This window comes from Acipenser ruthenus, chromosome 27 (genome assembly GCF_902713425.1).
Source record: "Acipenser ruthenus chromosome 27, fAciRut3.2 maternal haplotype, whole genome shotgun sequence".
In the NCBI taxonomy this organism is placed as follows: Eukaryota; Metazoa; Chordata; class Actinopteri; order Acipenseriformes; family Acipenseridae; genus Acipenser; species Acipenser ruthenus.
The window spans coordinates 23865791-23879398 of NC_081215.1; the positions used below are offsets into that span (position 1 = coordinate 23865791).

Sequence of the window (13608 nt, forward strand, 5' to 3'; positions counted from 1 at the left end):
ACTATTTCTTCAGCTTCAGTTGGATTCCTTATCAATGTTTTCGATAGCCTTTATTTAAAATAATAATAATAATAATAATCTTCAACACTATGAACCCTTAATACAGTATGTCTATCTGCATGGATAAATAGTACATTTTCATCTCGTCCCCTTCACCTAATAAATAGTATAATCTAGGTAAATCTAGGTCTCTGCATCAAACCATCTAAAAACAATTGTACTCTGGTGGTTACACATGTTTACTTGTCACAAACCGGTTATTACCGTAAATAAAACAGTTTGATTGAAAAAGCACTGAGGGTAGGACTTTGGCATTAGTGTGGCCCCACTACTTCCAGTTAGGCTTTACTCTGCCTTATCTGTATGAAACTGGAGATCTTCGTTATTTTAGTGATGTCAATCTTTTAATTACTGTATTCCTTCAAATTTAAGACGCCCTCGAGTTTAAGCGCAGCCCAAATGTCCCACCTTCAATTTGAGGAAAAAATAAAACATAAAATAAAGATGCATTTACAAAGATGCAACCTCAATTACACATAAGAAAACGACGTATAGAGGCAGTTTGCGGCCGTCTGCTGTCACACTATTACAGTTATGTCACATTACTGTGATATTTAAAAAAAAAAACCCAATATGTATCTCACGCAGCTTTAGTTAGCTTGACATGGCTTTTGTCGGGTGTTGTCAGGTTTGGGTATGATGAAGTTCCTCTCCAACTGCAACTACAAGTTGAATTCACAGTGGGATCCCTCCTGACAGCTGTAATTTATAAGTGATAGACCAGATTTAGTCTCTGCCATTAGTTTTAGCTGCCAGCTTTATAATACTGTTTTTTCCGAAACCTGAATTTGGCCAGATGATTCAGTTGGGAACCGATGGGAGCTTAATCTTTTCAGCAATGCTAATTCCTCAATAAAACAAGAAGTTGGAAAGCTTGCTGTGCATTTTGAAGCTTAGACCATTAACTGCAGTGAATGCAGATGGCAGTGTTTTTGGCATGTCCTCTAATTAGTCTTATTCCAGAAACCATTATTGTTTTGGAATTTCATTTTTGTAAGCAGACTGTATATGTGAAGTGACCATCTTTAATTATGTGTGCAAGTTTAGTACTGCAAATCTAAACAGTAAACTATGACCATAGATTTGGCTACTTGGTGAGAATTCATGCATAAGGGCATGCCATATACTGTACATGTGATCAATATAATTTCTTACAAAGGAACATGGAATGAATACGGGTAACTAAATCCACATGAATTAACAGGGCTGAATTCAAAATGAATTACTTCAGAACTCAGAAGAAGTGCAGAAGATATTCAGGTGTTATTCCTGTGACTTCAATCAGAATTAATTCACTATTTGCGTCCGTTATTTTAAAGTGTTACCGTATGTTGTGTAAAGGATTGAATTTAAATGAAATTATTACAACAAAAAAAAATATATATTTTTTTTTAAATAAGCAATTTGAAATGCAAACTTTGTTTTACATCGGTTTCTGGCTTCATCCTTGTATTATCTTCATACAATAAATAATATCCACGAATACTCAAGCTGAAGGATTCAAAATATTGATATTTCTTTATTCTATTTCACAAAGAAATTGTTCTAATCATGTCCTCTTTTTTTCTCTGTGCAGAAACTCCACTCACCTTTGCAGCTCATCTTGACAACTCGGTAGATGTCATAAAAGCTTTGAAAAACGGAGGAGCTCATTTAGACTTCAGAGCTAGAGATGGGATGACAGCTCTGCACAAAGCTGCTAAGTCAAAGAATCAAGTGGCTCTTACGGTAAACTAGATTTCAACACATTTAGATAACTCTCTTATTTAATGTCTCTACCAAGTTGCTCCTTAAATCCTGTTAGAGTGGCACAAACCCTTATGCCAAGCCATGAGCAAGGAGTAACTGTAAAACCGATTAACATCCTCTAATTAAACGATTCGAAACTCAGACAAAAGCAATTCATTATTTCCACGTACAAACACCTGGATTCGTGTCCCCGTGAGGGATGAATATTTTTTGTGTTGTGATGTTAGTCAGTTAGTTAGTTGATTTTGCTGCACTTGCGAGTGTGTCTGATATCCTGGGAATGTGGTCATTGTGCAAGTTAAAACATACTATCTGCTCAATACCTGCTGCAGCAAATTAAACAGTTTTCATTTCTCAAATTGGTGTTTTTAACAGGGTTCTATGATGGACCGAGCACAACCAAAACACAGAAACTGCACTTAGAAAATAATTACAGTAGTTCTAAATTAAATTTATAATTAATGTTCGGATAATTAAAGATTAATCTCCTATTGGGGTCTCTGCCTTGTCCTCACGGCCAGGCGTGAGTCCTCAAACCACGTATCTATGTAAGTCATGTATTGTTATCTCTTCCACAGCTATCACATACCCTGCATTTCTTCAATAAATAGTTTAAATCAAATTATTTTGTGATTGGTGTTTTGTCAAGAATTACTGAAATATAAATTGACAGGCTGATCTTAAAACCAATGGGTACACTTTCTTACAGACTAATAATACTAATAATAATGTTAGAGATCTAGGATAAAAACAACTTTGGTGCTCTCCAGATTCCTAATTATACTGTGTATGTATGTAACATATGACAAAAGTGGATCAAATGTTGTAAAACGCTTTTGGAAAATTAGCCTGTAAAAGTCATCACAGATGGCTTTGACCTTCATACATATATAATCTGAGTGTTTTAAAATAGGAGTGCACAGAAAATAGGACCAGTATAGTGGGTTTCAAGTTACAATAAAATAGAAGATTAACTAGATGAGCCAGTTAGGTGTCAAAGCTTTAACATTTAAACACTACAGTGATTTGCAGCTTTGCATACTGGTTGTCTTATACTTCTTCTAAATGCAGTGATTGGAAAATAAATGCCCTCTCAATTAAAAAACAAATTTCATACATTTGCAAATTAGCCTCATTTGCAAACCATCCAAGCGACCAGAGCTTTGATAATGGGCTTGAAAGTATTGTGGCATGACAACTCATGGCACTAGGAAGATTTGAAAATGGTGCAGAGATGCTGGGTACTTGAAAAATGCAATGGATTGATTGGGGAAGCTGGAAGTAACAAGCTACATTATATATCCTGGATCTGTTGAGCAGTTAAATCCTGAAGTTTAAGCTTACAATAAGTATGTAAAATACAATAAGATCTGTATTCATTTTCAAATCTGATTAACAGAAAACATGATGGTACTGCGTGCCAAAGATCCATAATGAAAATTAGGGACTATTTCGCTTTACCCACTTCCCACTTGGAGCTATCATATATCTTCCATTCATCAAGCAGGTGCAGCTAGTTTCTGGGATTCATCTTGAATAGGTCTTGAATACTCGTATTCAATATGTTGGTGTAATATTCAGGATATAAAATGCTGTTAATTTAAGACCAGTATTGTCTTGCTGAGGGTGTACATTTGTTTCAGCTACTGTATTGTCAAGGAAATCATCTTCTTTTTGTCGTTCTGTTTTAGACACTTTTAGAATTGGGAGCTTCCCCAGACTACAAAGACAGCCGTGGGCTTACTGCCTTGTACCACACTGCCATGGTAGGGGGGGACCCCTATTGCTGTGAGTTACTGCTGCACGAACACACCACTATTAGCTGCAAGGATGAGAATGGATGGCAGGAAATCCACCAGGTAAAGTAGACAACTATGTGAACGGATAACAATTTGAATGTAATCTCGCCTGGATATATCATATTACGTTCTGTAACAAGCACTGGAAAATTGTGTATTGTTTGCATCTTCAAGTTGACTGGTAAGAAAAAGCAAGATAGTATTGTATGTGAAACTATGCTGTCTGGCCAATCAATACAGCACCCAGAGAATGAAATGCAGCTAAATTATATTTTTAACGAATGCCATAGGAGATTGGTAATAAGATGTTTCTAAGAAAAAAAAAAAAAAAAGTTTTTTTATGTCTGAAAGTAACTCAAAAAGGTGGTCAATAATATCTTATGGCAATTAAATCCTGGACTTGTAGGGAAAATGTGTAGGATACATTAAGTATGAGAGGACAAAGGAAGATTAATTATTATCTTTTCTGCAGAAGATAAATTGATGAATACAATGAAAAATCATGTAATCCACCATCTGAAAGCTCTACAGAAAATGAATGCTGATGCCATGCTTAAGACTGCTTCCATCCACTGCATTGGCTGTGCTAGGAAGTCATTATTGGTAGTGATTAGTGCAATGATAAAGGGTTTATGTTTTATCATTCTGACACATTCTCATAGGAAACAAATCCTTGGTTTTAATCAACGTCTGTGTCTATTCTACTCTGGAGTCTGAGCTGATCAGATCTCAGAAGTTAAGCTACAAGTAAAGTGTTATCAGGGGTCACGATGGTGCTGGGGGTGGGGTGTAGGTGGCCTGTAAGATGTTAAATATAGGTCCTGTTTACTCTATGGACTGTAAATACCATGACACTCTTTCAGTGAAGAAGCAGTGGAAATAATCCCACTTTAAATGAGAAAATAATTTGCTATATCTCATTGCTACTGATCTTACTGAAAAAGTTGTCTTCTTAAACTGACCTATTGAACTACATTATTTGTTGGTGTTCTGTTGCTTAAGTAGTTACACAGGAGTAACAGCCTTAGTAAATGACAGCCTACTTTCAAAATTGAGTTCCACAAAATAATGTCAATTTTGTATTCTCTCAGTGATATCATAATTTGCTCATCTTAGCTGCAAAGTTGCATTATTAAAGAAGGGTGCTGAAGCATAGTACTTTTTAAGTTTAGCATTATTATACTTTAAATCGGTGTGCACATTTTGAAATCATGTTTTCTATTTAGCTTTTAATAATTCAGGATTTTTATTAAATGTTTTTAGGTACAATTCATAGCACATCAATAAAATATTAGGTTATTGCTACTGTACTGGAATAGAGCTAGTTCTGTAGGATTCTGTGTACAGTAAGTGTTTCTTTATTGATGCATTTGTTTATTTTACATCCAGTGATATTTATTGTTTGTTGCAGCAAGATCATTTATTTATGATTAGAAAAGTAATAAAAAAAGAGCTAGTTACAGTTCTAACCATGCAACAAAACATAGTGCAGATCTTGCCATAATAAACAGCGTGAAAAGAAAAGATCCTTCATGGTTGCTTAAGGCACATCAGTCACAACTGAGGCTCATAATGTTCTTCTTCACTCCAGAGCTTTACAATATCTCACTGCACTCCATTAGAAGTGTTTTAAAGCACACGAAAAATCAATTACAAAGAAACATAGCCATTAAAGTACAGTAACTTATTATAACACACAGAGCACAAAAAAACCCTAACTTCAGGTGCAAAGTGGAGGAGCCTGTACTGTGTGTGTATGTATGTACCGTGTGGGTGTGTATGTATGTATGTATGTATGTATGTATGTACGTATTTGCAGTCTGCATGTCCAACTGATATCAGTCCTCAGCACTTTAACCAGTTTCAAATTAGAAGTATGGTCAGAAACTATAGTATGGGTTAACTATTACAGTATTAGTCTTCCCATTAAGAATGACTTTTTAAATGCTGTAATGGAGCTCATATAATATGAATTGTCATTACTAGTTGCCCTTTTGGCAGTCATTGAACTTGTAAATGCCAGTCAGTCGGTAACAAATTGAATGCTGTAAAAGCTGTGTGAGGAAGCAGGGAGATACTGGAGCTGTGTAATATAATAGTAATTAGAAAGTCAGTCTTAAGTGCGTTCTGGAGACAAAAAAGATCACGCTCTGTGCTGAATGGTATCTCAAGCGTTGCAAGAGCTTGCAATAATAGAGTAGTGAGTCTGTAATGGACTATTTAACATTGCCATTGTTAATTGAAGCAGCACTATTTACAAGTCAAGCTGTGGCAAAAAAAGTGGCTGAAATGACAGACAGCCATGTGTTTTTGTCACAAAGACGGCAGTAGTGGGTGACACGTCAGACCAGAAAGGAATACACAGACAGACGGTGGTGATGAGTAATGCTGAGTGCAATGGTGGCACTCAGTGTTTATTAACAAAGTAAAAGGTTTAAACAGAACACAAAACAGGACACGGCACTTGAGCCAAAACAAAAAGACAAACAAAACGGACTAAACAGACAAACACGGTGAGCAGATACTTTTAACTATTATTATTATTATTATTATTATTATTATTATTATTATTATTACCTCCGTCTCCAATCCCGTTCTCCACTCACTGAACACCCAACCCCGAGTGAGTGCTACGTGTCTCTATATATACACTGTTGTGCTGGGATTCAATTACTAATTAATTATTCACTTGAATCCCAGCACGTGAATTCATTACGTGCAACCCCGTGCTCACATATTATTACATACTTTAAATGCACGTGAAGTGATGTGCAATCCCGTGCCTAAATACAAATATACAATTTAAATACCACGTGAAACACAGACCCGTTTATATCCCGTGTACCAATCTCTATACACCAACATTAACACACGCAACATACAACACATAACACACAAATGTACACAGGGGCGGGGCACATTGCCACAGTTTTGCAAAGAGTTTTCTGTATGTATCATGCTGTTGTAAAGAGTGCTGAGGAATGTTCATGTTATATGAGTGTTAATGGAAAGAGAAACTTGCCTGCCAAAGAAATGCTACCTATTCTGTTTCAGACTCAGTAAAAGGTGATATTTGACTAGTTCAAACAATGCCTTCAAACTGTGGTGTATCTGGTTGGATAAATTGTATTACGCAGCAGTGGCAATTGGTATAGAGTTTATCTTTAAGTGTTAATTCCACAGAATAAAGGCAACATACTGTATTGCAACATACATGTTCTCTTTTATTATTTTTTTCCTCTTCATCACACAACATAATTGCAAACTACTACTGTTTTACAGAAGTTTGATTTATAGGTCGTTATGAAACCTGAATATGTCTTTAAGTAAAGTCAATTGCAACATACATATATTTATCTTTACACAGTACTCCAAAGCCAGCTACTGGAAATATAACATTGAGAGGCCCCTGTATTATATTAAAGTAAAATAGATGTAATTTAAGAGCTTCAGGCAAAGCCACTTCTACAAATACCAAATATACAGTTCACCTTTGACTGCCTGTTGTGTAAGATATCTGCCATCTAGTGGACATCTTTAATATTTCAAATGTAGGAAACTGACCTAAAAAAGCTAAATACACCCTCAGCTGAAATAAAACATCAACTGCCTGTTTCACAAAGCACTCATAGGCAACTACTAAATCCAGATGCATTCTATAGAAGTTAACCCTAATCAAACCTGAATCATACAAACAGCCTGTTGTATTTACATAGTCATCTCTGTATTATTCTGTTATGTGCATGTAAAATAATTGCCAAATTGCCCTTGTTCTAGAAGTTTTTTTCTTATTATTGTTAGTTACCACAAAAAAACAAAACAAACAAACAAGAAAAAAACCTACATTAAAACTCCTCTCTAAATAATCATAGAATATTTCCATGAGCATCCCTCTGGGGACAAGCGACTGCAGTTGCCTAGCAACCTAAAGCACAATCCTTGCATGTTTCTGTAGTATGGGGGAGGCCTTTCCTCTACTGTTGAAATTCTGAAAGTGCAGATTTTCAAATTCAGTCAAGTTACAGTTGGGTGAATTTAGCTAACGTGACCTAAATTAGTTCAGAAACTTGTCGAAGAGTACTCCGAAAGCCAAATTAAAAGTTATTTCCTTTTGTTTTTTTACCCAGTGGAATTGCTAAGCAGTTTTTGGTGTGTAACTGATCAATTGATTTTATTTTTGTAAAAACCGCTTCAAACTGTGAAAGCAACAATGATGATACTGGATGTCGGCGTGTTTGAACAATGTGAGTGAAATCTAATGTGAATCTCTTTCTAACAGGCATGTCGTTATGGGCATGATCAACATCTGGAGCATCTGTTGTTCTACGGGGCTGACATGAGTGCTCAGAACGCATCTGGAAACACTGCTCTGCACGTCTGTGCACTTTACAATCAGGTGAGTGGTGATCCCCAAAGTGAAACAAATATGCAGCGAGCAGTGAATAAAACAAATGAAACCCGAGACTTATCTTTGACTGATTGTGATTATGAAATGTATTTTTGAATCATTTGCCTGATTGATCATTACTACCTGATGGGGATGTTAATGTGAGCAATAATTACAGTGTGATGATAAACTGAAATGCATTTGATCCTTTGTTCACAATATACAGTCGTGTTACAGTGTATTTACTGTACCTGCATATACGAAGTGTATCTGAGATTTCCAATGTATTATGTAGACTTTCCAATTCTTTTTGCTTTTCCTTGCATGTTCTTATGTTCATGTGTGGGCAGTACATTCCACTGTAAGTGTGGGTGGATGCATTTAATTATATGGTGTCAGCTTATACTGTAGACGATCACACACTGTAAGCTTTCAACCATGAGCATTATGATTTCCTCCTAAAATGTAAGGCAAACAGTTTTGAAAATGTAGAATAAAATCTATTTAAAGGCTAAAACAACCTGTCAATAACTGTGTTGTTTTATGTAATAGGGAACATTGTATTTATCAGTAATGGGCGCTTACTGGAACCCTGTAAGTCTTGGTGTTAAAATTATCATTAAATTCAGCAGTAAGTGTTTCAGAAGCAGCTGTGTTATTTAAATTACTCCCTGATACTGACTGCTCTGAACTAAAGCTTATCTGTGGAGTTCTGGCTGAAGAATCTCATTATTCACTCCGCTGGTAATGCTGCTGCCCCAGGAGTTAAAGTGCTCCAGCAGCTTTTCTGAACTTATGTCATGAAAATAAAAAAAATAAAAACATGTCAAGCGACAATGGGCATTACACATTAAATGTTTAGGTTTTGGCTCAAAACCCATTGAACCAAGTACTAACCCAAATTTAGTAATGTTATGGTTGGTCGTCTAAACCTACCACCCTCCCTCGATCACAAAACCAAAACACAATTATCATTATCTGTGAAGGTTCGGGACTGTAAGTAAGGGCTGTTCAGCAACGTGTCGGACTGACTGTGCCACCCTTGTCTGAATTTTAGTTTTAAATTCACACAATTTTAAAGGAAATCAAGAAAATCTAAGGTTAGCCTTTTGATTAGAATATATGTTACACTTCTATAAAAAAAAAAAAAAATAATAATCCACCTTAAGCTTCAGACAGAGATGTTAAGTGATACTGTAGATTGATTTCAGTTATCTATTGGATTTATGGTTGCTAAGTAACGTGTGTTCCAATGAAAAAAACTGTTGTTCAGAGTGATTCAGCCTGGCTATGCACAATAACATTGTAACTTTTTTCTTTAAGGGAAACATTATTAGCTTCAAATTACATTTGCATATATATATATATATATATATATATATATATATATATATATATATATATATATATATATATACACTTTCACTTTATTATTATTATTATTATTTATTTCTTAGCAGACGCCCTTATCCAGGGCGACTTACAATTGTTACAACATATCACATTATACATTATTTCACATATCACATTATTTTTACATACAATTACCCATTTATACAGTTGGGTTTTTACTGAAGCAATCTAGGTAAAGTACCTTGCTCAGGGGTACAACAGCAGTGTCCCCCACTGAGGATTGAACCCACAACCCTCCGGTCAAGAGTCCAGAGCCCTAACCACTACTCCACACTACTGCACTTTATCTATGATGTAGCCCGTGCTAAGGTGATTTGCTCTAAGTTCAGAAGCTGCCCTTCAGTTCTAAATGCCAACATTACACATGTAGCACAGGCTAGACCAGCAACAGTGTCTATATTTCATTCAGCTTCAAGGCCAGTCTTGTAAACACCTATGGTTGATCAGGTTTACTTTAAAGTTCAGTAAAGAACAATATTAATGCTGTTCAGAAATCTGCTTTCAGGCCTTTGTATATGTAATGTACTGATGACACATGTGTGCAAGAGTGAAAGGTTACTTTACACTCAGCTTTCCACTGATAGCTGCTTATTAAAGCATGTTCAGTGGGGGTTGGGGGGGTTGCTAGTTTTGTTTGAAGCATGAGTTGAAAAGTAAAACTCTGCAGTTTGAAATATACTGTATTTTGGCTGCTTACATTTGTCACAATCATTAGGGCAGTGTCTTGTAGTTCAGATTCTCTGTATTCAGCAGATCTGGCTACAGGAAGATTTGCCAGGGCTCGTTCTTGCTTATCCCCACCTGCTTTATGACATGCATTGCACCACAGCTTTTAGGATGAGAATTAACATATATTACCTGAGTTGTTTTTTTCATGAGAGCTGGTTCTGGTAACTAACAGTGCTAACCTCATGATTTCACTTACACTCGCTTTAAGCATGTCCAGTACTAAAAAAGCGTGACATTTGAAAGGTTTCCTGGAGCAGTGCCTTTCTGTCTATCAGTGCTTTGAGATCGGATTTGCTGTGTATGGTATTAAAGCAGAAAGAAGAGAAAATGGTTTTAAAAAAGCGCAGACTGAGCAGTAGCAGTAGCAACAGCAGCATGGTGTGACTTTAAGTGTTCATTCGTGGGTGGGATGATGAATCTAGAAGTAGGTGTTGCAGTGCTAACATAACAGATTTACCCAAGATTGCTGTGTAGATGTGGTGATATAGTCCTGGTTCTGTTCAGTAAGTTGATTGCCATTCAGGCTATTCTGTAGGTGCGTTACAGCTGAGTAGCTGAAGCAAGCAACCCCCTTGGTAAGGAAAAGGGGAGGTGGGAGTGGGGGTGGTAGTGGAGGCAGCCAAAGATAACATTTGTTACCAACCTCAGACACTGTTTCTTATTCACAGGATAGCTGTGCAAGAGTTCTACTGTTCCGTGGAGCCAACAAGGAGATTAAGAATTACAACAGCCAAACCCCATTCCAGGTACTGTAACTGCTTTATTTTCCTGTCTATATGTTTTATAAATAAATAAATAAATAAATAAATAAATAAATAATAAATGTAAGAGGAGACTATAGTTACAGGAATGAAACGCAGTAAATGACTCATTTTGCTTTCAAGTTGTTAAATCATTTGTTTAGGCTTGGTAGCAGTTTTAACTGAAAGTAACAGGTTGAAATTCTCTTTGACCTTGGGAAGAAATCTGAAACTAACTGCCCGAGGGTGAAAGCTGCTGCTTTATCTATCCAGGACAGGCAGTACTGTCTCTGGTTCTCTGGTTTTGGTACTGTAACCCTTTCAGTACGGAGTACATTTTATCTCTAAGCTGTGGTGTAACACTCACTAACTTTTTTGTCTATTTCTACATATTTCGTCATAAATATTACTAAAGGTAAATCTGTATTTTTATGTTAATTAATATGCAGATTATTTTAATATCAAGAAAAAAATGATTAATTGTTACCCATAGGGGGCGAACCAGGATGTTTTTATTATTTTATTTTTTTTATTTGGCCAAATATCTTAACTACTGTACCATCTTGGATTTTTTTCTTTCAAATTTCAGGATGCCATTGCGATGGACAACTAAACAAATAGTTTGAGGGTTTAGGTGCTATACAAAATGCAAGTAACTTTTTAAATGTCCAATGTGCTTGTATGACATCCTGTATATTTTTCACTACGGATAAACCTTCCATAATACTTGGAAACTCCTCTGGAAAATCTAGTGGCACCCTACACTTTGCCATGTAGAAATATTGGCTTAACACATGGTGCATAACTGTATTTTGTTATTATCTGGGTATGATCATAGATATTGTACAAAATACTACCGGTTTCTGCATGGTAGAGACAGCACACTTTGAGATATTGTCTTCATATTTGGTACACAGATATCTTCTACAATTCTCCAAGCTTTGCCCCTGTGTTTCAATACAATCTACAGAAGGAATGCAGTTTATTAAAAGTATACCAGCATGCATGATAGACTAGCGCCCTACTGAGCTAACTAATCACTTTGATTGTTTGAAAGAGGTCAGAAGAATATTTTGTGAAATTATTTTCTATTTTATTTCCCCTTTTGGAAATCAGACAAACTTTTCTATTGCTACCTTATTTTAATGTCAGTCATGCTTCACTCATTCTGCACTGAGTCTTAAGCCCATACTTTTCCAATTGAGTGGGACTGAATGGGAGGCTTTTATGTTAAATTATACTGTAGTCTGAAGTACACTTTAGCGGACAGACATCACAGACAAACAAAGATCATGGAATGACCCCTCTGCAGTTAGTCGTATGGCAACCCGGCTTCATCTCCAAACTATTATTAAATCTCGATCTCAGTGTTTATCTTGCTCATATACCAAGCATTGCCTGCCATAGCCCTTGATTTATTTGTATTTATAGAGGTGATTAAACACCTTGTACATCAAAGACGTGCGTTTGCTCCATTACTGGTCATTTAACATGAAATCCTTGCCTTATCTACAGTACAGAAAGAATGGTTATGTAATATTTGGCATCACAGCAGTGTATTCCAATCAGCCTCCTGCGTTTTCTTTCCTCTTCATTATTAAGCCTGTCCGGTTTACCATGCATTTGCATAATTAGTGTTAAAAGTTAACTTTTAAACATTAAGAACAGTTTCATTTTCTATTTAGCTTCTGATTTAACTTTTCATAATCAAAATGTTTCTAAAATAAAATAAAACTTAAAAATATGTATTTTTCTCTGCTGTGAAATGAAACTCACTGAAGAACACAGTTAATCTCCAGGTTGGTAGAAGTACAGACCAATAGATATAACAGTGATACATTGAATTTAGCGATGGTTAGATGATTACTGAACCATAGATATGCTATTAAGGTCTCTGGTTTTAATTTTGACACACAAGGCACACATAATTGGTATTTTGTTGTAGCACAGAATATATCCTTTCAGGTGTTTTAATGAGGGTAAAGTATGCCACTTAGTTTTTGTGCGGTGTGTGTCAATAGGTTATTAGTGTCTTAACTCCATTACATGCACCTAATAATGAGACAATAATAAGGTAGTTTGGTAACACTTTGTTACAACAGTGCAGGTTGAGTCTATTACATACTTACTTAGGATCTCACTTTGTTTTAAATGGTGAGCAAGCTGCCATGAAGTGCTGCATTGCTATTTTTTTACACCAGATGTTTGACAGTAGAACATTTCACTGCATCAGTTTTTAAATAGGCAATAATCCCTCAGCTGGAGATGCAGTTCCCTGGTGACATAGTGAAGGCATCTGTTTGTCCAAATGTATGCATATAACATGCAGTAGGCTGTGTAACATATATATTCACCTGTAATCTATAACGTTTTTTTTACAACAAAAGGAGGAATCTGTATATTTGTCACACTTACATATTTCCATGTGGAAGTCCCATCTTCCATCCTGTAGGGCAGTCATAGAGCTTTATTAGCGTCTATGACTGAAAATCAAAACAAAAACACAAATTATCATTCTATGGTAAAATGTTATTTTAGCAGAACAGCTAAGGTACATGTTTTATTCTTACACATTTGCGTAATTGAGACATTCTATCTTACTCTGTTATAGCCTGAGACAGATTGTCACACTGTAATGAAGCAATTGTGGTTTATTTTATGGTGATTCAGGGTTAAAGAAAGGTGATACAGCCCTTAACAACTTTCTCCATAATTAAGTCTGGTGGAGAAG

General features: G+C 35.9%; 1 protein-coding gene across 4 annotated transcripts in view; it reads left to right on the plus strand.

The window, feature by feature from the left end:
- LOC117432277 (SH3 and multiple ankyrin repeat domains protein 2-like) overlaps positions 1 to 13608 on the plus strand; it is a 150013-nt gene that overhangs the window by 39117 nt on the left and 97288 nt on the right. For all 4 annotated transcript variants that reach the window (XM_059002118.1, XM_059002119.1, XM_034053954.3 and 1 more), the window contains exons 7-10: positions 1637 to 1788; positions 3501 to 3668; positions 7888 to 8004; positions 10806 to 10883. In XM_059002118.1, coding sequence (XP_058858101.1) covers positions 1637 to 1788; positions 3501 to 3668; positions 7888 to 8004; positions 10806 to 10883 — 515 coding nt within the window. The remainder of the gene's footprint in view (positions 1 to 1636; positions 1789 to 3500; positions 3669 to 7887; positions 8005 to 10805; positions 10884 to 13608) is intronic.